The sequence below is a fragment of the Myotis myotis genome, unplaced genomic scaffold, assembly GCF_014108235.1.
Source record: "Myotis myotis isolate mMyoMyo1 unplaced genomic scaffold, mMyoMyo1.p scaffold_m19_p_2, whole genome shotgun sequence".
NCBI classification, from domain to species: Eukaryota; Metazoa; Chordata; class Mammalia; order Chiroptera; family Vespertilionidae; genus Myotis; species Myotis myotis.
This window is the reverse complement of record NW_023416324.1, coordinates 173,379,884-173,405,631: the sequence shown is the minus strand read 5'-3', so window position 1 is coordinate 173,405,631 and position 25,748 is coordinate 173,379,884. Positions and strand designations below refer to the sequence as shown.

The 25,748-nt window shown below is 42.3% G+C and overlaps 1 protein-coding gene across 3 annotated transcripts in view; it reads right to left on the bottom strand.

The window, feature by feature from the left end:
- Nucleotides 1-25,748, bottom strand: part of IGF2BP2 (insulin like growth factor 2 mRNA binding protein 2) — a 155,058-nt gene that overhangs the window by 13,712 nt on the left and 115,598 nt on the right. Inside the window, exons 5-11 of one of the 3 annotated variants that reach the window (XM_036349431.1) lie at nucleotides 23,807-23,870; nucleotides 20,885-21,157; nucleotides 18,556-18,690; nucleotides 12,521-12,601; nucleotides 10,084-10,206; nucleotides 9,594-9,729; nucleotides 6,653-6,781 (exon numbers count right to left, since the gene is read on the bottom strand). In XM_036349431.1, coding sequence (XP_036205324.1) covers nucleotides 6,653-6,781; nucleotides 9,594-9,729; nucleotides 10,084-10,206; nucleotides 12,521-12,601; nucleotides 18,556-18,690; nucleotides 20,885-21,157; nucleotides 23,807-23,870 — 941 coding nt within the window. The remainder of the gene's footprint in view (nucleotides 1-6,652; nucleotides 6,782-9,593; nucleotides 9,730-10,083; nucleotides 10,207-12,520; nucleotides 12,602-18,555; nucleotides 18,691-20,884; nucleotides 21,158-23,806; nucleotides 23,871-25,748) is intronic. The other 2 variants (XM_036349432.1, XM_036349433.1) reach the window with 2 other exon arrangements.

Sequence of the window (25,748 nt, the reverse complement as noted above, 5' to 3'; positions counted from 1 at the left end):
GGCTCACTGTCTCAGTTGGAGGGTCCTGAGCTATTTTATGATGGAGAATCTACTCTATTTTTTAGTGTTTCAAAAGCATTATGACCCTGGGGACGGGAGAGGTGTGATGGGGAAGGTGCCACTGCTAGGGGTGCCCCACCGCCTGCCATGGTCATTATTATCCATGGTTCATGTCAAGTTCTGAGTCAGAGGGGACCTGGTGTCTGCTTCTATGCTTGACTATGCTGGGGCGGCAGGTAGAGAGTATATACCAAACACACTTTTGAACCTTAAAAAGGGAAATTTAAACAGTTGGGCCTACTTTTCCTGGAAGAGCTATAGGGTTCTTCATTCCAAGCTGTTTCCTGGGACCATCTGACACATGATGTAGGTGACACTCTGCAGCATGAAGAAATCAGTGTGGAGAGGGAGGTGGGAGAGAGGGTGAGTGGAGAGGGCAACGGTCCGGCATACAAATTATGTTCAAAAATCTGAACAGTTTTCAGTATGATGACAGCGTGATGCCACGTGGCAGAGGGATATGGACACGGGCCTGGGAAGGGCAGTAGACTTGGACAAACGGGTTAGGGTCCTGAACAGAGCTCTCCAAGACTCTGAAGGTGCACCGTTCTACCCAGCTTGTTAAAGCACCTCCTAATTCCTTCTGTGAGCTCACCTAGGACAACCTCTGGAGCTGACAGGGACCGGGTAAGATAGCGTGAGGCAGAGCCAAGATCTGAGCACAGATCTGTCTCGTTCTGCAGCCTGGGACCTTGAGCACTGCACCCAGCACTGCTCTCCCGGAACATTCCGAATTCACTGGGTCGGGAGGCCCAGGGTGCAAGTTTTGAAAAAGCTCTAATATATTTAGATGTTAGAGTCTGTTGAGTTTATTGAATACATGAATGAAAAATGAAAACTCATCAGATGTATGTAGAGAATCAGCAGCATGAAAGAGGGAGCGAGGCAAGCAAATGACCCCAGTGAATTAATTCAGAAAGGGGGGAGAATTTTTTTTTTAAGAGTCACCTGCATTCCTAGTGAGATTGAAGAGGACAGTGCTTGAGTAGACTGCTATGAGGGAAGACCAATCAGAGAAGTAGATTGATCTTGGAAATTAAAAACATGACTAGAGAAGTAAAAACTCAATAAAAGCCATATATATATTCATATGGAAAAGTGCTTTCCCACTTGAGATGATTGATGCCATGTAAGCTTGGGCCGATGGGAAATAGAAAGTATGCTTGGATAAGCCACTCGTTTTATCACAAGTAAGTGCTCATATGTGCAGAACAGACATTCCTGAAAAGCCAACTGGTGCATTAGTAGGTTAACCCCTTCACAACAAAAAGGGAATTAGAGGCAAGAATGGTAGAATGAGAGGATCCACTATCCATAAATTGGAAACTCCAGAAGCAGAAAACAGAGTGGAATTAGGAGAAGCAATGCTGGAATTAGTAAGAGAAGCAAAAGACTTTCCTGAACAAAGAAAAACTTGAATCTTCAGATCAAAGTGCTCAGATTCAGATTTCTGAATTCCAGGGGTAAAGGCAAAATAATACAAAGGCAGAGCACCCTCAGACAGAAGGGCAAAAGTTCCCTACAAAAGAGAGAATCAGGGGAGTAGCACACTTAAAATGAGATGCTAAATGTTTTCAAAATGCTAGAGGAACTATGGCCCTAGAACTTCCAAATATCCAGCTGGACTTCCATTCCTGTGTGAGGGAATCAGAAAGGAATTTTCAGACACAGAAAGGTTTAGAAAGTATACTACTTATGTATTACTAGAGGCCCGGTGCGCAAAAATTTGTGCACTTGGGGTGGGGGTGGGGGGCCCCTCAGCCCGGCCTGTGCCCTCTCGCAGTCTGGGACCCCTCGGGAGATAACGACCTGCTGGCTTAGGCCCGCTCCCGGGTGGCAGAGGGCAGGCCCAATCCCAGGTGCAGCCCCTGGTCGGGCTCAGAGCAGGGCCGATTGGGGAGTTGGGGCGCTGCCCCCTATCACACACAGAGCAGGGTCGATCAGGGGGTTGGGGAGCTCCCCCCTGTCACGCACAGAGCAGGGTTGATCAGGGGGTTGAGGAGCTCCCCCCTGTCACTCACAGAGTAGGGCCGATAGGGGAGTTGGGGCACCGCCCCGTCACACACAGAGCAGGGTGGATCAGGGGGTTGGGGCGCCGCCACTGTCACACTCAGGCAGGGCCGATGGGGAGGTTATGGCTCTACCCCGCCACATACAGAGCAGGGCCCGTGGTGGTGGGGGGGGGGGGGATTGAGGCGCCGCACCTTGTCACACACAGAGCCGCAGGGCGATCAGGGGGTTTGGGCGCTGCCCCCTGTCACGCTGATCCCGGTTCCAGGAGGCCTCGCTGCTCCGCTGATCCCGGTGCTGTGAGGCATATTACCCTTTTACTATATAGGATAGAGGCCTGGTGCATGGGTGGGGGCTGGCTGGTTTGCCCTGAAGGGTGTCCTGGATCAGGGTGGGGGTCCCCACTGGGGTGCCTGGCCAGCCTGGGTGAGGGGCTGAGGGCCGTTTTCAGGCTTACGGGTGACTGAAGCTCCCAACCTGTCCTTTTTTCCTTTTTTTTTCATTCTGGGCCAGCTTTAGCTCTGAGGCTCGGCTCCAGCTATGAGACTTCCACTCCTGAAAGCAGGTTTCTGGCCTTTGTTTACCCTTCTGTATTTGAAACAATGTTGCGGTCCTGCTGGCTGAAGCCTGGGGTTTTGTTTAGCTTCTATTTTTGTAACATAGTTGCTTAGAGTGCAGCTGAGAGGCCGGCAAGGCAGGCGGGGAAGCTTTGGCTTCCTCCATCACTGAAGTAAGCAAGCCTCATGTTAGTTTCCAGCTGCCTGGCTGCCGGCCGCCATCTTGGCTGTCAGTTAATTTGCATATCTCCCTGATTAGCCAATGGGAAGGGTAGCGGTCGTACGCCAATTACCATGTTTCTGTTTTATTAGATAGGATTCCTGAAAAGAATTGTTTGAGGCAGTACTCCAAACAAACAAACGAACAACTCAAAAAAAAAAAAAATTAGAGAATATGGAATGTAAGAACTGTCTACAGTGAGCAAAGAAACCAATAAAGGTATAGTTAATTCTTTTTCTTTTAATCCTTATCCAAGGGTATATTTTCATTGCTTTCAGGGAGAGAGGAAGGGGGGAGAGAGAGAGAGGGAGAAACACTGATGTGAAAGAGAAGCATCAATCGGTTGCCTCCTGTACCTGCTCTAAACTAGGACCGAGCCCACAATCCAGGCAAGTGCCCTGACTGGGAAATGGACCATGACCTCCTGCTTCATAGGTCGAAGCTCAACCACTGAGCCAAGCTGGCTGGGCTGGAATGAATACTTTTAAGAAAAAGATAAATCAACAAAACCATGCCAGCAACTTAGAGAAATCATATAGCTTACGAGTGCTAGAGGCTGAGGTGTTTCACAGATAGGTCTTATCAAATCTTCAAGAAACAGAAAATACCTACATATGCGTTAATTTCCCAAGTGTAGTAAAAGTTAGTCATCTCTCCCATTCATTCTTAGAGAAGAAGCCTGCTGTTAAAACTGTCCAGAGAATATAAGGCTATAGTAATCACAGTGTAAAAACAAAATGAGTAATGGGACAGAGTCCAGGAATGACTAAGTGGGAGTTCAGTGCATGGCAAAGCTGACATTTCAAGTTGAGTGATAAAAGGGTACATTATTCAATAAATGATTTTGGGGGAAATTGGCTATCCATTTGGGGAAAAACAAAACAAAAACAAAGCCAGGTTCCTATCTCAAAGTATAAGTCAAAATAAATTCCCTAGTAGTTACAGATGTAAATATAAGCAACAATTCCCCCAAACCAGCAACTAAAAATTACTATAAGTAAACACAGGGATGGGAAAAGGTTCCTTCCTTAGCATGACATCAGAGGCAAGGAATCCATAAAGGGAACATCACTGATTTAGCTACCTTCATTCTTAACATTTTCACACGAATTCTGTTGACAGGAAATCTGTGAGAATTTAAATTGCACCTCCCCTTTGATGTAGTAACTGTAATCTTAGAGAATTTTCATATTCACATACTTGTGCAAAGGCTTTTGTATACAGATATTCATTTCTACACGCTCTGTAGCAAAGAAAACCTGGAAACAATCCAAATGTCTAAAAACCATGTGATCAGAAAAACTGTAATAAATTCATCCAATGGAATACTATGTAACCAGTAAGGAGAATTAGGTCCAGCTATGGAAAGATGCTGATAAAACATAAAAAATAACTTCTAATTCACTCCATTTGTATTTTTCAATAATATGATTGTATATATGCTGAGGAAATATTTTAAATATATGTAAACATAGTAGTGTTATATTTCTGGAGAATGGTTGGTGGGTAAAATTTGGGTAAGAGAAGGAAGGCTGAAGGGAAACATTTACATTTTACTTCATGCAATAGTTTGTTCACAATATATTTATTTTAAATTATTATGGCACAGGACACCACAAATAAAGCGAAGAGAAATGATAAACTGTTGAAAAAAAAATTTACCATATGACAAATGGTTAAGAGCCTTAATATGTGAACAGTTGTTACAAATCATTAAGAAAAAGATGGCCCTAACCGGTTTGGCTCAGTGGATAGAGCATCAGCCTGTGGACTGAAGGGTCCCGGGTTCGATTCCGGTCAGGGGCATGTGCCTTGGTTGCGGGCACATCCCCAGTGGGGGCGTGCAGGAGGCAGCTGATCGGTGTTTCTCTCTCATCGATGTTTCTAGCTCTCTATCCCTCTCCCTTCCCCTCTGTAAAAAAACCAATAAAATATATATTTTTTAAAAAGTAAACAAAAAAGAAAAAGATGAAAAATACAGAGGATGACTCCCATTTTAGATGATCGATTTTAGAAGTGGTTTGTTTTATTATATCTCCCCCCACCCCCATTTAAGTATTTAGGTTGAGAGGGTAGCCTGGCCTTACGTTACCTTCTGTAGGCAGTATATACAGTCTTTCTCCTAAGAAATGAGGTGTGTCTCAATGCCACTGACTTGTGCCAAACTCATTCATTCTCAAATCTCATAGCAAAGATATGAGGAAGTGCCCCTCTTGTAGCCATTTTGCTCCTGGGAACATCAACAATCCCTCCTGTCTCATCTCCAGCTTTTGTTCCTTCTCTTCTCTCTCTTCTCTCTTTTCTCTCTCTCTCTCTCTCTCTCTCTCTCTCTCTCTCTCTCTCTCTCTCACACACACACACACACACACACACACACACACACACACACACGGCTTAATATTGGGCCCTATCCTTTAGTTTAAGGGAAAATGGATATCATTTTAAATAAATGGTATAGAGATTTAGAAATGCCTCAGATCTGTGTATAAACAGATTGCAGAAATGTGTAAGTTCTTGTGACTAAGGACATGGCTGCCACTCATGTCGGTATTTTGTTGGTAAAACAGCAGAGCAGGTTTATCCCGTCTCTCTACAGATAACCCAAAGCACTAGAAAGAAAGGAGTGGCTAAGGTTATGTTCACCAACTGGATTCTTCCCATTAAACAGTATTAATGTTGGGGGAGAGAAAGTTTGCTTTAAGAATAGCTGTATGTGTAGAGTTCAGAATAAAAAATCAGCTGGTAGCCCAGCCGGTGTGGCTCAGTGGACCTGTGAACCAGGAGGTCATGGTTCGATTCCTGGTCAGAGCACATGTTCGGGTTGTGGGCTCGATCCCCGGTGGGGGGCGTGCAGGAGGCAGCCAATTGATGATTCTCTCTCATCATTGATGTTTCTCTCTCTCTCTCCCTCTCCCTTCCTCTCTGAAATCAATAAAAATATATTAAAAAACAAAAAACCAGCTGGCAAGTATCCTGCCCCCCTCCCCCACTTTGGTGATGCCCTGATTCTGAACAAGGCTCGTGAGTGGGAGCAGCAAGCAGGCAACAAGCAGAAAACTCGTAACTTCCCATTTCTTCTTCTTTTATTAAATGTGATTCAAACAAGTTACTGAGAGCCCACTAAGCGCCAGGCATTGTTCTAAGTATTTTGAAACACTGTGTATTATTTTCTTTTAAAATCTGCCTAGTATTAAAATAGAATGCATTTGAGTTGCAGACATAGGTGGGAAAGAGAGATCCAGGTAGCCTAGCATTTTATTTATTTTTAAAGACATATTTTTATTGATTTCAGAGAGGAAGGGAGAGGAAAAGATAGAAACATCAATGGTGAGAGAAATCATTGATGGGCTGCCTCCTGCACGCCCCACACTGGGGATGGAGCCTGCAACCCAGGCATGTGCCCTCGGCCGAAACCGAACCGGGGACCCTTCAGTCCAAAGGCCGACGCTCTACCCACTGAGCCAAACCGGCTAGGGCTAGCCTAGCATTTTAATGAATGAACAGCACTCAGAAGAGTCTTATTTGAACAAACAAATCCTTTTTTTACAATCAACAGGCTTCTAGTGAATGTCTTTGCTAATGGATTCTTTCTTTCCTATTATATTTAATAGTACATGTTTAGAGGAAGGTGGAATAATATCAATCTGTCCATTAGGAAGAAGTCTAAAACAGGCTGGATTCCTCCTACGGTCACTTATGAGCAAGGCCTCCACGTTCAAGCTTTAGCTCTGAGCAACACAGCAGAGCCATGCTGCTGCCTGGAGGTGCCCAGAGCGCGAGCAACCCTCTGAAGCTGACTACTTACAGCGAACGGGTGGTAGGGAGGAGGAGGGGGAGGTCCTCGGGGCCCCGCGGGTGGAGGCAGCACAGATAATCCTGTTGAAAAGATGCCAAGTGCGCTGAGGTTCAACCCCGGGATCAGGTTGGCTTGTTGCTGGGAACAGAAATGGAGAACAAGATGAGGGGAGGCGAGCAGAGTCCCGGCTTGCCAGGGTCAACCTCCATCTCCTGCCACCGTGGCACCAGGGACTCCTCACGAGCTCTGCCCCAGCCCTGCACCCTCTTCCCCACCCTGCTGCTGGGGTGGGCTCTCCAAACCTCAACGTGACTACGATGTTCCTCCAAAGTTTCTCTGCCACCCTTGAGAGTATCTACACATCTCAGCAGCAAATGAGGCTCTTCCTGGGGGCCCAGGCCACACCACCAGCCTCTCTGCTGCCAACCCCTCCTCCCCAACCTGCCAATCCTGTGCTTCCCACCTCTGGGCCCCAGTACACTTTGTCCACCCTGCAAGGAACGTGCTTCTCTCACTCCTCACCTGGCTGAGTCCTACTCATCACGTGGGTTTCACCTGAGCGTAGGTGTCCCCTCATCGGGGAAGCCTTCTCTCACCCCGAAGGCCTCATCCACATGCCCTTTCTGTGCTTACATTCCTACATTTCCTTAGAGAGCACTCCCCACATGGTATGTGGATCACCTGCGTAGGTACCTCTTCCCCTTTCAGACATAATTTACTTGTGCATGGAGACTGTCTTGTGGTGTGGGCTCAGTGCCTGGTACACAGTAAGTATTCGATAAATACTTGTTGAATGGATATGTTTAACACATACTGGATTAACAGTTGTTTCCTAACTCTATCTAAGACACCACCTATGGAATCTCTGTGTCCAGGTGCAGAATGGTTCACAACTTTGGCCTTCTCACCATTTGGTTACCAGCTTCGTGATCATCTCACTTGCTTGTTTATTTCACATTCAAACATGGGGACGCTCCCATAGGCTAGAGTTGAGGCGTTCCCGCCCCATCACCCATTTTAATAGTTTTTCATGAAAGTTGCATACAAGATTACTTTATTTCTGCATCTTCTCAATTGTTCTTCTTGGTATTTGCCCCTTTCCTTTCTTACTTGGCCAGATTTGGCTTTACGTTCAAGGATTGTTTCGTGGTCTCTGTCCAGCTTTAGTCTAGTGATAACCACCTTGCTGGGGTGAATGCCCCCATGAGCAGTTGTACCGCTCGCTTTCTCCCATTGCACTCGTTCAACGTAGATGGCACATCCTTCCTGTAAACCTGGACAACTTTGCCAATTTGCTGCTCTTTGTAGTGTCCTTAAACCTGAACTTCATCATCCTTTAGGACGGGCGTGGATGGAACACTGTACTAATGTCTCAGCTCTTTGGGAAGAGAAGATAATCTCCCTGTGAATTTGGGAAGGTGCTTTGAAATGCCTTTTATGGTTCCTCCTCTGGTCAGAAGTCAAAAGGGTCTGAACTCATCGGCCGCTGGCACTTCAGCGGTGGCCGCAAAAGGGATAGAGTCGAACTTTAACTACACAGCCCATCAAAGGCAGACAGAGGTAGTCACTCACCCTGGCCTGTGTCCAACCTTCTCCTGCCTTTGTCTCCTCAAACCCTAAGCAGATCTCTAACATCTTCCTTCTTTTCTGCGGCCAGGGTCGCTTACCAGCTTGCCTTCTTTTAGAATGTTTGGAACAGGAGGGCTGGGGTCCTTAACCTTTACCCAACTGGATATGTAAGATCTAGTAGTTTTGCTATTGACTTTGGTACAGACATGAATGAATCTACGTGGCGGGCTCAGGTGATGACGAGTGGAGCACCCAGACCCTTTCGTAGCTTTTCTGGGTGTTCACAGAAAGAGATGTTTCCTGTAAGATGTCAGGATCCCGAAAGAAGATAATGAGATCACTGGATGCTAATGACACTTCTACAGACAAACACACACAAATGGGGAGAGAAGGTCACACTTCTCGTCATGTCTCCCAAGTGCCACGTGATGTGGCTGCTCAGGTGGGAGAGCAAGCACTGACCTGAGGAAGGGGGTAGGTGCTGTGGGATGTGCTGCAGGGAGGGAACTGCGTTGAACCTACACAGCTCTTTGTCAGCTTTACTCCTCTGAAATGTTACCAGGCCTAGGATTTGCTGCAAGGACATCCAAAGAGGGGGGAAGGTGCAGTGGATGATGATGGTTTAGATGAAACAAAACAGGCCATGAGTTGATAACCGTGGAAGCTGGATTATGGGATTAGGAGGACGCATTACAGCATCCTTTCCTCTTCAATATATGTTAGAAAATCATTATTATAGAAAATAAAAACATTTACTGAGTTGAGTTTTGGCAATGGACAAATACTTTTAAAATTTCTTATGCCAGACTGGTGTCTTCCTATTATAAAATGGGAACTACATAGCAATAATAGGAAAGATAAACCCAAATCAGTCTGTCAGGAATATTAAAGCTGAGGTGGTTGACAGTATTTACTAGGTAATCTAAAAGAGCAGATCATTAAGCAAGAGATGAAAATCAGAAGTTCATTTTAAAGTATTTACTTTTACAATTGGAAACTGGGGAAAAAAACCCACCTTCCTAATATAAAAGCTATTTTTATATGTAGCCTTCCGTCATTTTGATACATATTATTTTACATAATTATAACTCCAATTTTATACACTTTTATATACTTTTCTTTACTAACATTATATCATAGACGATTCCTTATTTTAAAATTTTCAGTTATGATTTTAACAGTTTCACACTATTTTGTCCAGTGCATTTATCATAATGGTCTCGTGATTAGTTCAATGCCCTTGCTCCAAGAAGGCAGCAATAACTCTGCATACCTATTAAAAGATGTTTATTCTCTATCTGAAGGACAACTATTATTAGAGAGGCTTGAATTCTACCGAAAAACATGTGAAAACCAGGAGAAGAAAGCATTAGGCACTTACATTTACAGCCAGCATGTCATTTTCAAAGGCCTCACGTAGCTTCTTCATAATCTCCATCTCAGCACTGGCACAGGCCTCGACTGTTCCCTTCACAGTGATGGTTCTTTCAGGGTTGTATATGCTCAAATCCTGCAAGCTGGCCACCAGGGGAAAAAAACAGGAATTTGCTTTTATCATAAGGAGAAATAAATCCCAGAGGATAACAAACAAGTCTTGGTGGAGACGGTGGGGAGAAGACCGAATTTCCTCACCACACACTGAAGTACAGAACACTTACCGCCTTATCTCAAATCTTGCTAGTGACAGATCACATCTATAGTAAAATGTCTGACTGGTGACTATTTATGTATTTGTCTTTATAGTTTTGGAGATAACTATGTGACTTCTGATTATACTCCCATTTTATAGAAAAGCAGATGAATGAACTGGGCATTGCAAGATGACCAAATTCTCCATTACTGGGCACAATGAATCTGAATAGGTGGCTTACGATGAAATTGTTATCTTGGTCCCAGTTTCATGTTCAATTTTCTTCAAATTTCTGCCTTCTTTTCCAATAAGTCTTCCAACCAAGCCATTGTGGGCCAAGATTTTCAGAGGAATCTCTTCAGTTCTAAAAAAGACAACCAACAAGTTAACATTTAAGGTGGAAAAGGTGATTGCTTCCCCAAAGGCTATTACCTTCTTTTGTTTTTCTTACAAATAGAAGCTGTTTTGTTCAGGTACCAAGTGGTAATGAGTTTTAGGAGAGGAGTCCCTTACTAATCCCAGTGCATGAATTCTCATTAACATAAGACAAGCCATGATGATTATACTCCCCTGCTGTGCCTGATTGGGAGTAAGTCCAAGAGGTAGATATGGCCAATGGGATATAAGGAGAAATCCGTTAGGTGACTTTAGGAAGGCTTTCCTTGCTCTTAAAAAGGTACAAGGGTTGCCCTGGCAAGTTTGACTCAGTGGATAGAGTGTCGGCCTGCAGACTAAGGGGTCCCAGGTTTGGTTCCGGTCAAGGGCATGTACCTCAGTTGCGGACACATCCCCAGTAGGGGGTGTGCAAGAGGCGGTTGATTGATGTTTCTCTCTCATCGATGTTTCTAACTCTCTATCCCTCTCCCTTCCTCTCTGTAAAAAAATCAATAAAATATATATTTTTAAAAAAGGTACAAGGGTTAATGACATTAGTCAGATGACAAACCAGAAAGCTTCACGTCCTCCTACCCTCCCCGCCCCGCCCCCCCTCCCCCCAGAGATACCAAGTTAACAACAGACTAATACCTCTGTGAGAACCCTAGAGATCAACTGAGAGCTATAGCACCCAGGCTATTATAAAACCAAGAAGAAATTCCAGCAAAAGGGGAAGGAAAATTGTGGTATCTGGCATGCCTGCTCATGTTCCTTCCCCTACACAGCATAGTCAGGAGCAACTAAGAAGCAATCCTTCATACCAGGGTTCCTCCCTTTAAAACAAAAACAAAAGAACGGAGTATGAGTCCAACATTCTGGATTGTCTGGGGGCTACCCAAGACATTGGTTCCTGTCTCTCCTGACTTGGAGGGCTGACGAGACTGGCACCAGAGTGTGGAAGGTGGTGAAAACAGACGTAACCAGTATGTTAGAGCTGCAGTTACACAGTCAGAAGCCAGGGGGAGAAAGAGATCAAAAAGGTTTGAGAGATCTAGAACCTGCAGCCAGACTCATTAGCGAAGTTCTTCCCCTGAATGAAGTCAGGAGGCAAAGACTGAGAGGTGGTTGTCAATTCCAGCAAAAACACTACAAGACATACAAAGAGACAGGGAAACAATGACTAACCAAAGGATCAAAATGAAACTCCAGAAACGGATCCTAAAGAGATGCAGGCCTATGAACTACCTGACAAAGAATGTGAAAAACTGTCATAAAGCTACTCAATGGCCTAAAAAAGACCAGACGACTAAATGAAATCAGAAAAATGATGTATGTACAAAATAAGAATCAATAAAGAGACAGAAACTATAAAAAACCAACCTAACAAATAATAAAGCTAAAGATTACAAAACTAAACTGAAATTTTTATTTAAAAGGTTCAATAGCAGACATAAACAGGCACAAGAAAAATATCAGCACACTTGAAGACTGATCATTTGAAATCAAGAGGAGAAAAAAGAATACAGGAAGGCAAAGAGAGGCTAAAGGACACTATAGTGATAATATACACATCATGGGAATCCACAAGGAGAAGAAAGAGAAGGGGCAAAGAGCTTATTAAAAAAAAATGATGATAATGATGGAAACCTGTCCAAATCTGAGGAAAGAAATGGACATATAGATTCAAGATGCTCTTTCAACTAGGATAAATCCAAAGAGAACTACACTGAGACATATTGTAACCCACGTGTCTAAAGCCAAAGACAAAAGACAAAGCACAATCTTTTTTCTTTTCTTTTTTTTAATCCTCACCCAAGGACATTTTCCCCCACATTGATTTTTGGAGAGTGGAAGGGAGGAGGAGGAGGAGGAGGAGGAGAAGGAGGAGGAGGAGGAGGAGGAGGAGGAGGAGGAGGAGGAGGAGGAGGAGGAGGAGGAGGAGGAGGAGGAGGAGGAGGAGGAGGAGGAGGAGAGAGAGAGAGAGAGAGAGAGAGAGAGAGAGAGAGAGAGAGAGGTGGAGGGGGGAAGGAGAGGGGGAGGGAGGGAGGGAGGGAGGGAGGGAGAGAGAGAGAGAGAGAGAGAGAGACTAACATCGACGTGAGAGAGACACATTGATTGGTTGTTTCCTACATGCACCCTACTGGGGCTAGGGATTGAGCCTGCAACCGAAGTACATGCCCTTGCCTGGAATTGAACCTGTGATCTTTCAGTCTGTGGGCCAACGCTCTAACTACTGAACCAAACTGGCTAGGGTGACGAAGGACAATTTTGATAGCAGCAAGATAAAAGTATTAGTCACATACCTAGGAGTTTCCATGTTATCGGTGGATTTCTCGGCAGAAATTTTGCAGGCCAGGAGGGAGTGGGATGATATATTCAAACTGCTGAAAGAAAAAACTGTCAACCAGGAATACCATATCTGGCAAATTGTCCTTCAAAAATGAAGGAGAAATAAGACTTTTCCAGGAAAACAAAAGCTTAGAGAGTTCATTCCTATTAGAATTGCTCTACAAGAAACTTTAAGTTGAAATGAAAGTACAGTAGATAGCAACACAAAGTCATAAAAATATAAGATTCTTTTTAAAAAATACACAAATACAATAACCTACACTATAGTAACTTTGATGCATAAAATTTAAATGATAAAAACAAAAACGGTAAATCTATGTTAATGGGTATATAATACATAAATAATAATTTGTGACATCAATAACAAAGTAGAGGTACAAGAATGTATGGGGGGGGAATGGTGATGGAAGGAGACTTGACTTGGGGTGGTGAACACACAATATAATATATTCATGATGTATTATAGAATTGTACACCTGAAAACTACGTAATTTTATTAACCAATGTCACCCCAATATATTCAATAAAAATTATAGATGGTCAAGGCTCATATGGGAGGCAACTGATGGATGTTTCTCTTATATTAATGTTTCTCTCTCTCCTTTCCTTTCTCTCTAAAGTCAATAATAATAATAATAAAACATATCCTCATGTAAGGATTAAAAAAAGATAAGGGAAATTTGAACAGACCAATAATAAGTAAGGAAATTGAATGAATAACCCAAAACCTTCCAACACAGAAATGCCCTAGGACCTGACAGCTTCCCTGAAGAAGTCTACCAAACATTTAAAGAAGACTTAATTAATAGGAATCCTTCTCCATCTCTTCCAAAAGACTGAAGAGGAGTGGACACTTCCAAGCTCATTCTATTCGGTCAGCTTTACTCTAATACTAAAGCCAAACAAGACACCTCAAAAAAGCCAAAACCAACTAACCAAACAAAACTACTGACCAGTATTCCTGATTTTTGAATGTTGATGCAAAAATCCTTTTTAAAATTACCAGAAAACTGAATTTGAAAGCATGTAAGGACTATATACTATGACCAAGTGGGATGTATTCCTGGAATGCAAGGATAGTTCAACATATAAAAATCAATTAATGTAATATACCACATTAACAAAGTGAGAAACAAAACCCACAGGATCACCTTGATACAGAAAAAGCATTTGACAAAATTTAATATATTTTCGTGATAAAAACACACAACAATCTAGGAATAGAAGAAAACTACCTCAACATAATAAATCCCATTTGTGAAAAGCCCCCAGTGAACATCATATTCAACAGTGAAAGACTGGCATCTTTTACTCTAAGATCAGCAACAAGACAAGGAAGCTTGCTCTTACCACTTCCATTCAACATAGGAGTGGAAGTCCCAGCCAGAGCAAGTAGTTAAGGAAAAGAAATAAAATGTGTCTAAATTGGAAAGGAAGGAATACAATTATCTCTCTTTGCTAATGACATTACCTTATATGTTAAAAACTCTAAAGATTCCACAAAAAACTGTTACAATAAACTAATACAGCAACATCATGGGATACACAATTTACACACACAAATCAGTTGTGTTTCTATCTACTAAAAAATAAACAATCTGAAAATGAAATTAAGCAATTCCATTTACAATAGCATCATAGAATAAAATATTTAGGAATAAACGTAACCAAGGAAGTAAAAGACTTATACAATGAAACTATAAAACACTGCTGAAAAAATAAAAGACAACAGAAATCAATGGAAGGATATCCTGCATTCATGGACTGGAAGACTTAATATTGTTTCAATGTTCATACTACCTAAGTAATCTACAGATGCAATGCAACTCCTATCAAAACCCCAACGACAATTTTTGCAGAAATAAAAAAAATTCATTCTAAAATTTGTATGGAATATCAAAAGACCTTGCACAATCAAAACAACTTTGAAAAATAACGAAGTGGGAGGACTCGCATGTCCTCATTTCAAAAACATATTACGAAGCCACAGTAATCAAAACAGTGTGGCACTGGCATCAGGAGACAAATAAACCAATGGGATAGAACAGAGATCCTAGAAACAAACCCGCAAGTATATGGTCGTATGATCTTTGGCAAGGGTGCCAAGGATACATAAAGGGAAAAGACAGTCTCTTCAACAGTGCTGGGAAAACTAGGTATGCATAAGCAAGAGAATGAGGCTGGACCCTTATCTTATTCCATATACAAAAATTAACTCAAAATGTACTAAAGACCTAAATGTAAAACTTAAAAAACACAGAGTAAAAGTTCCATGATATTGGACTTTTGCAATGATTTCTTGGCTATGACACCAAAGCACAGGCATTAAAAAAAAAGAAAAAAAATAAACAAATGGAACTACATCAAGCTTAAAATTTTTTCTGTATCAAAGAACACAATCAAAAGTGAAAAGACAGTCTATGGCAGTGATGGCGAACCTTTTGAGCTCTGCGTGTCAGCATTTTGAAAAATCCTAACTTAACTCTGGTGCCGTGTCACATATAGAAATTTTTTGATATTTGCAACCATAGTAAAACAAAGACTTATATTTTTGATATTTATTTTATATATTTAAATGCCATTTAACAAAGAAAAATCAACCCAAAAAATGAGTTCAGTGGTGACACGCGTCATAGGTTCGCCATCACTGGTCTATGGAGTGGAAGAAAATATTTGCAAATTATGCATCTGATAAGGGACTGATATCCAGAACATATAAATAACTCCTACAACCCAACAATTAAAAAAAAATCAAATAACCTGTTTAAAAATTGTGCAAAGAACTTGACAGACATTTCTCTAAAAATGACATACAACTGCCAACAAGCATAAAAAAGACCCTTGGCATCACTGATCATCACAGACATGCAAATACAAATGACAACGAGGTACTGTGAATACAAAATACTACCTCACACCCAATTATATATCTACTACAAAATAACAGAAAACAACAAGTGTTGGTGAAAATCTGGAGAGATTGGAGCCCTTATGCAGTGGTGGTGCAACTGCTATGGAAAACAGTGGGGAGGCTTCACAAAACAATTCAGAGAGAACTGCCAGATAGTCCAGCAACCTCACTTCTGGGTCTATATCCAAAAGGGTTAGAAGCAGGGCCTCAGAGAGATATTTGCACACGTGTGTTAATGACAGCACTATTTACAATAGCTAAAACACGAAATCCTGTCACATGCTGCAACACAGATGCATCTTGAGGATATTACGTTACGTGAAATAAGCGAGTCACAGAAAGACAAGTACTGTATGATTCCACTTTCTTTCATAGAAAGAAAAAGTAGAATGGTAGTTACCAGAGGTTGGAGGGAGAGGGAAAAGGGGAGTTGTTGTTTATGGGTAACGAGTTTCGGTTTTGCAGGATGAGAAAGTGCTAGAGGCAGGCCCGTTTCACAATGTGAATACACTGAACAGTACTGAACTGTATACTGAAAAATGGTTAAGATGGTAACTTTTATGTTATGTGGTTTTATTGCCACAATAAAAAAAGAAAAGAGCAAGGCAAAGATGCCTTCTCTTTCAGCTTCTGAATCCTGTGTCCTGTGGGGACACAGGTCTGAAATCACCACAGCCATCGTGTCATCACCAGGAAGCTATCGGACACCTTGAAGATGGTGAAGTAGAAAGAAAAGTCATGGGTCTTTGAATCCATGCGCCAAATGAACTTGGAGTTTTCTGACCTTAGGACTTCCTACTATGTGGCATCATAATTGCTCCCTATTGATTAAGCCACTTACGTTTTCTGTTATTGAAATCAAGAGCATCTAACAGATGCATATTACTGCCTCAAAATACATGGATGCTTGAAGAAGCTCCACTAGAGTGTAACTTTGGGAGGGCAGGGCATATTTATTTATTTATTTATTTAGGTTAGTTGTGTTCACTGGCATATAGAGCAGTGCCTGGCACATAGTAGGCACTCAATCAATATTTGGTAAATGAATAAAATGAAAGTTTAGGATCCCTCTTCCCCTACAACCTCTACCTCCTACTCATCCCCCTCAGGGCTCACAGAGAGGCTGTCTCTGAAATCCCCAATCTCCTCCGATCTCCCCTGAAGCCTTGGTTAGGGCTTCCAGTAATAAAGTCATTTCCCACCATCACCACTTTTCATAGCTGTGCTTCACTACATGCTGGTGCGATTACTTGTTTAGTGACCATCTCTCCCACTGGATTGTAGGCTCCATGAAAGCAGGCCTGGGTCTTGTTCATGACTGTAGCCTCAAGCCCCACACAGTGCTTAACACAGTGGGCCACCCAAACATTTATTTCAAAGATATTCAAACTCTATCTTGACTCTACACAAAAACTTAAATATCTAATTTATAAATCAGTCTTGTTAATTATTTAGAATATTGAAAGTTGCTTGGTACCTAGGTTGAAGGACCAAAGAGTGTGTTAAGTTTTCAATAACTTGGATGAGGGAGGAGCTTCTTCAAATTAAACCATGGCATTTGGGGCGGGGGGCGTTAAAAGCCTGCAATACAGTAAATAAAAGAAATTAACTGTTCATAAGTGAAAGGTTAGAGTCCCTTATGAAATCTAAGAATAGATTTGTAATGTGTTTTTGTTTGTTTGTTTGCTTTTAGGACTACTTTCCTCTTTTTGGCTTTGGAGCACTCTTATTTGACATTATTTGCTAAATTAATTTTATATTCAATTCATTTCTCTGAAAGTGCCACCAATGCCCATAAGTGAATTTTGCCAAACTGCATAGAACCCTTATTAAATTATCTATTCAATTACCACTAATTTGTTTGTAATAAAAATGCAATTGCACCCTAACCGGTTTGGCTCAGTGGATAGAGCACTGGCCTGCGGACTCAAGGGTCCCAGGTTCGATTCTGGTCAAGGGCATGTGCCTTGGTTGCGGGCACATACCCAGTAGGGGGTGTGCAGGAGGCAGCTGATCGATGTTTCTCTCTCATCGATGTTTCTAACTCTCTATCCCTCTCCCTTCCTCTCTGTAAAAAATCAATGAAATATATTTTTTTAAAAAATGCAATTGCTTTAGTAAGAACTGTATTTGCCCTTCAAATGGATACAACACTCAGGAGTCCTAAGCAGTATTTTGTAAAAGAAAAGGAGGAGACAGAAGAAAACAGAAAGGAAGAAGAATAAAGTAGCTACCCACACTACCAGTGTCTACTACTAAAGGAAATGTAATTCAATTTTAAAAGCGTGCAAGTGGTGTAGGGGCAGATGACAAAAACCTTTCCCAGGCCCTAACCGGTTTGGCTCAGTGGATAGAGCGTCGGCCTACAGACTGAAGGGTCTCAGGTTCGATTCCGGTCAAGGGCATGTATGTACCTTGGTTGCGGACACATCCCCAGTAGGAGGTGTGCAGGAGGCAGCTGATCGATGTTCCTCTCTCATCGATGTTTCTGATTCTCTATCCCTCTCCCTTCCTCTCTGTGAAAAATCAGTAAAACATATTTTAAAAACCCCACAAAAAACACCTTTCCCAGAATAGTAAGTGATGGTTTTGATGACAGTGCACCTTCTATACCTGCACTGTACAACACGACAGTCATTAGCCATACATATAATGATTCAAATCTGAATAAATTAAAAGATTCAGTTCCCCCATTGCACTAGTCACATTTCCAGCACTCAATAGCAACATGTAGCAAATCACCATCTTATTGAACAGGGCAGAGAGAGAACATTCCCATCACTGCATGACACTGGACAGCACTGGTCTATGTGTTCCTACCAATAATTATTACCAGTGAGTGATGAAAGCATTAGGATCATCAGGAGAAACATACAAATGGGAAAACCGCCATATTTTAAATGCACAAGATCTGTTTTCCACTGTATTCTCTTTGGAAACAAATTCCTTAAAAATAATCCTTCCCTGCTCCTTTCACTTAGTAAGAGTTACAGCTTTAAAAAAAAAGTACTGTGTTCCATGAATGAGAACCTACTCTTAATCTCTGCTGAGTGACATGGACATGGCACGCAAACTTACATTTTGGTCTCATCGGCCTCCTTATGCATGATTTCAAGAATCATGCGGCACGCTTCCGAGGTGCCCTCTGGGGTGGCGTGGATGGTGACGGGCTTCTCCGCGGCCCCAGAGTTCTCCTTCCTGTGGATGTCTACCCTGTGGGAAAAGAATCAGGAGCCATAGCACATCGTCATCGGGGACAGGATCCTAGTTCGTCCCAAGATGGGGCCACATCAGCCAACGTACAGCAAGGACACAGACAGACAAGGCGTGTTCATCAGCATGTTTGCAACCAGTGCCATTCCCCACGGCGGCAAGCAGTGCAGGGGGTCTTGTGCCAAACTCGAATTCTTTGCGGCTCCATTTAGCAGGGCGTATTTCTGACGGCGTGCTGTGAGACAAGGGCCCCTGACCAACTTGGTCAATGAAGCCAGTTGGGTAAATGAAGTATTTTGCGCCCTCTTTCAGATGACTGTAGAAGTGAGGAGTAAGTGAGCAGGGTTAATACTGCACGTCGGCACAGTGCCACTCTCTGAACTGACGGCAGCTTTTTAAAGCCATGTGTTAATCCAAACCCAAACACAAATTCAGGCGAGCTTTAGATATCTGAGTGTGGAGGGAAAGCAGAGGCATCCCTCGCTCTGCCTAAGTTTTGGTTTCCTTGCCACTGGCAGCCTGCCTTCCTCCAGCTCTTAAAGCTCATGCCTCAGCGACCTGATGACTGTATCAGGCTTCTCAAGGCAGTCATGGCCCGACTTGTTTTTGTTAATTTTTCAAAATCACATAATTGATTGCATCCCCTTTTACTCTGTTAGAAAGCCCAGATCCAAGTCTTCAGCCTACTTCCAAAAAAACGGGCACACACACTGAGACTAACCTTGCTTCTATTTAAACGGGTGGCACTTTTAAAGCCACTTTAAACCATTTTTTTTTGAACGAAAAAGACATATAAGTAAAAATCACTTTACAGTGAAGAAAGCTTAGAGGGGACAAAAAGGGCTGATTTTAAAATACAAGGATCACCCTTTTATTTTTAAAAGGGTATTTCCCCTCTCTGCTGTCCCTTTATTTCACCCCCATGATAATGAACTCTGGGATGCAAAATAAATTTCCATTATTTGGGAGTAACTCAGATGCTTTAAGAAAAATTGTGTTTTCTCTTTCATGTCACAAGACACTCTATCCATGGCCTGAATAAAATGCACGAGGCATGTAAGTAATTGTCAGTAATCTGCTGCTTTGCAATTTAAGTGCTTTCATCATAATTACAGTAGGTCCTCGGGTTACGTCGGAGATCCGTTCCTACGGCGCGACGTATTTCCCCGTGAGTCGGAACCCACCTACATAAGCACCTACGTCACTCACATGGAGCACACACACAGCAGCAATGAAGTGAAACAGTAAAAAAAAAAAAAAATTTAAAGAAAGATAACAATTCCTGACCTTTACTTGTGGTAAATAAATAATAAAAAACATAAAGCACATATGTACATACATTGAAATGACGGAACTATTTTTTTTTAATAAATAAATGGGAGATGGCGACGCAACCCGAGGACTGTCTGTACTACATTCAATCTGCCTGACTGTCCTAATTTTCACAATAATCTTTGCTTACAGAAGAAGCAACTGATGCTCAGAGAGGTGAACATTTTTTCCAGATCATAAAGCCATTACGTGGTAAAACTTGAACAAGGGTCTTTGCTTTGAAGTCCTGTGCTTTCTTGGTTACATCTTGCTGTGGTCATATGAACACAGAAAAATCAACAACCCCACAAGTCTTTTTACTCACTACAACTCCTACCACCGGTCCAGTCTCCTTAGACAGAAAACTAAATGTAAGGCTAACATACTTTATTTCTTGCTCAATATAGCAGCGACCCATCCGCTCCCCGATGTAGCTTTTCTGAGCCTATCTAGGCGGGTCTCAGGGAATGATGACCGCCCAGCGCTCTGCCTCAGGAGAGGCGGTCAGGGCTCAGATAAGTGGGTTCAAGGATCCCACAAAGTTCTGCTCCATACCTCTGCTGTTTTAGAAACAGATGCAATCACAAGCATTAGTTAGCTTATAAGAACAATCCTGGGCTGTGAGGTCATTAGTGCCTTCTTTATGAACCTTTGCTGTTTCAGGGTTTAACATTCCGGCAACTGGCATGAAAGCTCATTAAAGCCCGGCTTTCTGTTAGTCTGTTAACAGTTCTGTTTAAAGAAGCCACCGTCCCATACAGCACAGCCCCCCCCCCCCCCCCGCCCCCCACTGACGCAAGCAAGAGCCACTGGAGGATGGCTGGGCCCCCAGCACTCAGGGGACCCCTCAGAAGGAAGCAAAGGAAGCCCCGGAGGCACGTACCGGGACTGGGTCTGCTTAGTGATGTTCTTTATGGTCAAGCCCTCCTTTCCGATGATGGCACCAACAAACTGGGTGGGGACCAGGATCCGAAGCGGGAAATCAATCTGTCTGGCCTGAGAAGAGCCCCCAGGGGCGTGGCCTTGCTCCCTGGAAGAGTGGTCCCCACGCTGGGCTCGCTGAGGGGGCGGAGGGGAGCTCACCTCTTCATCCGGGATGTAGGAGATCTTGAAGGAATAGTTCTCAAACTGATGCCCGCTCAGCTTCTCGATGGCTCTGAAACGCAGCAGAAGCAGGCGAGCTCCGTTAGAGAGCAGCGGCCAGAAGACCCTCGGGGCCGGAGGACTGGTGCTCGCTCTCACTCATTCTCGCCTGTGGGAGTGCCCTTCGCCCTCGCTGAGGGCCAGCGCGGGCGCCGCAGACACCCGCCTGCCCCCTCGGAGCTTGTGGCCGACAGTTAACACCAGTCACAGTCCACAGGCCTGGTCGCACTCGCTATGCAATCACGCATTCCGCTTTTTATCACCGACCAAGGCTGTCTCCCCCTTAGCAAAGACTCTTTGTTAATATCAGTATAAAATTATGACTCTTTATCACAGTATGCATGTATCACTGAAAATTCAGAGACAGATAACCACAAATAAGAAAAAGTCCTAACAGCGATATCTATCTTATTTTTCTTAAACAGAAATATATTTACAAAAATAAACTGATATCATACATACTTTTCTCTAACCTTTAAAAAAACATTAATATTCTACACATTCTCCAAGTCATTAAGTATTCTCCAATTTAATTTTTACTGGCTAGTTAACATTCTATTGATTTATCATAGTTTTTGCAAATGATCCTCCATTGTTTTTATTTATATATATATATATATATATATATATATATATATATACACACACACACACACACACACACACACACACACACACACACTAGTGGCCCGGTGCACGAAATTCATGCACATCAAAAGGGAATTAATTAGAGGAAGTATTTTAATATTGCTATTTGCCCTTTCTCTATAATAGAAGTGTCAGAGATGAAAGAAAATTAGTAAAATGTATACGAAAATCTCCCTCCTGTCAGAGTCTGGGGCGTGCTGCAGGACCCAGAGTCAAGTCCTCGCCCACCTGCATGCACCTCGAAATTGTGCAAGACCCAGACCTGGCCGGCCCCACCCCCATCAAGTCCTACAGGGCGGGGGGGGGGGGGGGGGGGGGGGCGCGCAGCCTCAGATCCCCCAGCCCTGGTGCAAGGGCACCAGGGCGTGACAACCATTTGCCTATTAGCTCTTGATTATATAGGATGAAGTCCAGTCTTTTACTAGTATATACAATGTTGCCATGGGCATCTTTGCAACTACAACTGTGCACACAGGATAAATTCCTAGTGGAGTTGCAGAATTCTAACATTAGCATGACCCCGTGTCCATTTGGATAGGTGTCAACATTTACTATCCTATAGCAGTTAAAAGAGCATTTGTTTCCTTGAGTCCTCAAAAGCACAAAATATTATTATCTAAAAATACTTATTCATTTATTCATTTGAGAGGGAATAAATAATAGCCCACTATTGCATTCTAAAAATTATACATGACGTGGAACATATTTTTTTTACATGTTTTCGGCAGCCTGTGAAAATAATAACCCTACTGAACTAGCTTAATGTGTAGGGTTTGTGAATTTATTACAAAGCAGCACCTTTTGAATTCAATGAAAGCAGCAAAGTAATGTGTAGAAAGGTCCTACCAAAGTGGCAGCTGGACAAGAACTGCAAAGGTGAGTTATTGGTATAGATGTGTGCAAAAGTCAGCAGCAAATGAGTTACTGCCTTTTCCAATACAAAATTAACTTTTTAAAAACCACTGGTATGAAAATTATATAGATACATGTGTGTGTGTGTGTGTGTGTGTGTGTGTGTGTGTGTGTGTGTGTGTTGGAATATATATATTCCAACCTTTTACTATTATATACAGTCTTCATGTGTGTTGAAACCTTGAAAAAGAAATAAATCTGTATTCCTGGGATATATAACCAAGCATGACCCTATTCTAGTTACAGTGACCTTCAAGAACTTCCTACAAAAAGGAACTTATTTTTGTTGTATTTCTGAAAACCTCAATCCCACATCCGTTAATAGTCAAGCTCAAAAGTAACCTCCACTGAAGCAGTTTAGTCACGAATGGGGACTAGGGAGTGAATGGGGGTAGGAAAAAGAACCCAAGCCAGATGCTCCTTGATTCATATCCTCCAGACACCTCTCCCTGCTGCTGATGTCACTGAGGTGGATCCCCCCTTCAACAGAGGAAAAATGGATGTTTGAGTGTCCATTCAATTAGTGTGGATAAAAAATAAGGTTTGGCCCGGCCGGCGTGGCTCAGTGGTCGAGCGTCGACCTGTGAACCAGGAGGTCCTGGGTTCGATTCCCGGTCAAGGGCACATGCCCGGGTTGTGGGCTCCATGCCCAGGATGGGGTGTGCAGGAGGTAGCTGATCCGTGATTCTCTCTCATCATCCATGTTTCTATCTCTCTCTCCCTCTTCCTCTTTCTCTCTAAAAATCAATAAAAACAAGTTAAAAAAAAATTTAAGGTTTGTGCTGCTTCATCCGGTGCCTGGAGGAAGCTCCAGGTGGAAGTGGCTCCCGTAGCGAAGCAGAGTCCAGGCCACAGCATCACAGCCGGTGCTCTATTCCTGACCAGGCCAAGAACACTCCTACTCAGTTTTGATGCCACAGCTCAGTATTTCTCAAGATAAAGTCTCTGTGCAATCAACAAAGAGACATCCTGGTATAAATGCTCGGGAATTCCAGTGACACGTCAAAGGTTTGCATCTTTTCAAAATGGTTTATAAACACAGGACTCAATGGAATTCAAAGACAACCATTCAGAAACTTTAAGGAAGCCCAAATGCACTTACGTTTTTGCTTCTTCTCTTGTTGAATATGTGACGTTGACAACGGCAGTTTCTGTGTCTGTGTTGACTGGGGAAGAAGCAAAAACTACATTGTCATAGAGAAAAAAGCTGTCGCCCTCTGGCTCAATGTAAATAGGCTTACTTTAGAGAAAAATGCACAAAATAATTCACTGCCCTAACTCTAGAGTTACTTGAATCTCTGTATTTATTTATATTCATAATGATTTGTAACCAATTGTATATACATATTTGTAATCAATTTATATATAACTCAAACCTATATTTTCACTTATTTTTAAAACACTTTTGCATGGTTACTTGTACATTTTCTTGTATTTTTTTAATGCCTACATAAAATTGCAATAACTGTGCCATGATTTTTTTTTTCAATCCCCACCTGAAGATAGTTTTCCACGGATTTTAGAGAAAGGGGAAGAAAGAGGAAAAGAGAGAGAGAAATATCGATGTGAGAGAAACACATCGATTGGTTGCCTCCTGCACGAGGACCGGAATCAAACCCGGGACCCTTTGGTCCGCAGGCCGACGCTATATCCACTAAGCCAAACTGGCTAGGGCAACTGTGTCATGATTTTTGCCTGACCATCCCTCAAATGTTGACAAGTGGATTGTTTTCAGAATTTGCTATTCTGAAAAAAAGTGTTGCTGAAAACCATATTTGTTGCAAACATCATTAATTTTAGGCCTTTTGAATTACTTTTTTAAGCCAATCACAGAAGAAAAAATAAATGGGTAAAAGAACATAATGCTTTTAATGTATAATTTCAAATTACTTTCCTAAAAGTTTGTATCAATTTATTATACCACTATCAAGGTATAAATTTTATTTGTTATAATTTGCATTTAGTTTTAAATAATTGGATATATATGAAAAATAAGAAAGTATTTTTATTTTTCTTTCATTGATAAGGTTGAATTACTCCTTTTGTTTCCCTTTGACTGAACTCCTTGACTGTGGGAGTTAAACTTAGTAACTGCGTACAATAATGAAAGAAAACTGACAATCCCGACTCACTTGGCTAAAGGAGAGAACACATAAACTAAAGATGGCTAATAAGAAATCATTTTGTGAGTTGGCTTATCGTCTTTCATTTGCTTCTACATCCAAAGTCAGCAGTTGAAAATAAATTCAAAAGGAAAGATAAAATTTGTTCAATTCAAGCTAGTAAACTTAAAGCAAAAATATTGATCCCCCCCGCCCCCCCCCCCCAAAAAAAACACCACAAACAAACAAGCAGACATGACTAAATCAAACCCTCCCTTCAAATGTTTTAAGCTACTGGGGGACCTGGAGTTAACGACAACATGAAGTTAAGGCTAATAATTCAAGAAAACCACAATAAAGCTCCTTTTCAAAGTAATAATAAGACCCTATAGTGTAGTGATTCTTACTCTTGGAACTATACTAGAGCTTTAGGAATTCTACGGCCTGACTCTTCCTACCCCACCCAAAGATTCAAATTTGTGGATATATGAATTTTCCTGGTTTATAATTTCCATCAGATTCTCAAAAAGGTTAAAGACCACTGCTAAAAATATAGTTTATCCCATAACCTCAAAGTAGCCACAGCCTTTATGGGAGGGAACGTGTAAGCCTTAGGGTGGAACTGCCACTGAGATTTACACGTCATAAACGTGAGCCCAGCCCTGGCCTTTGCCCAGGGAGTGTTCCAATTGCTCTCTAACCCACACCATGTTTTAGAAGGTAAAAGTAAAAATAAGGGAGGCAGAAGAGTACGCATTTCGTGGGCATTTATTACGCTGTTCCCAAGACAGTGGCTCTCTAAGTTGAGTACCTACAAAAATCACGTGGGAGTACGTTTAAAATACAGATGCATGAACTCTTGCCCCAGAAGGTCTTGTTTGTATGTCTAGGGGGAGCCCGAGGAATAGGCATTTTTACGACCACTCCAGAGGATGCTGGCGT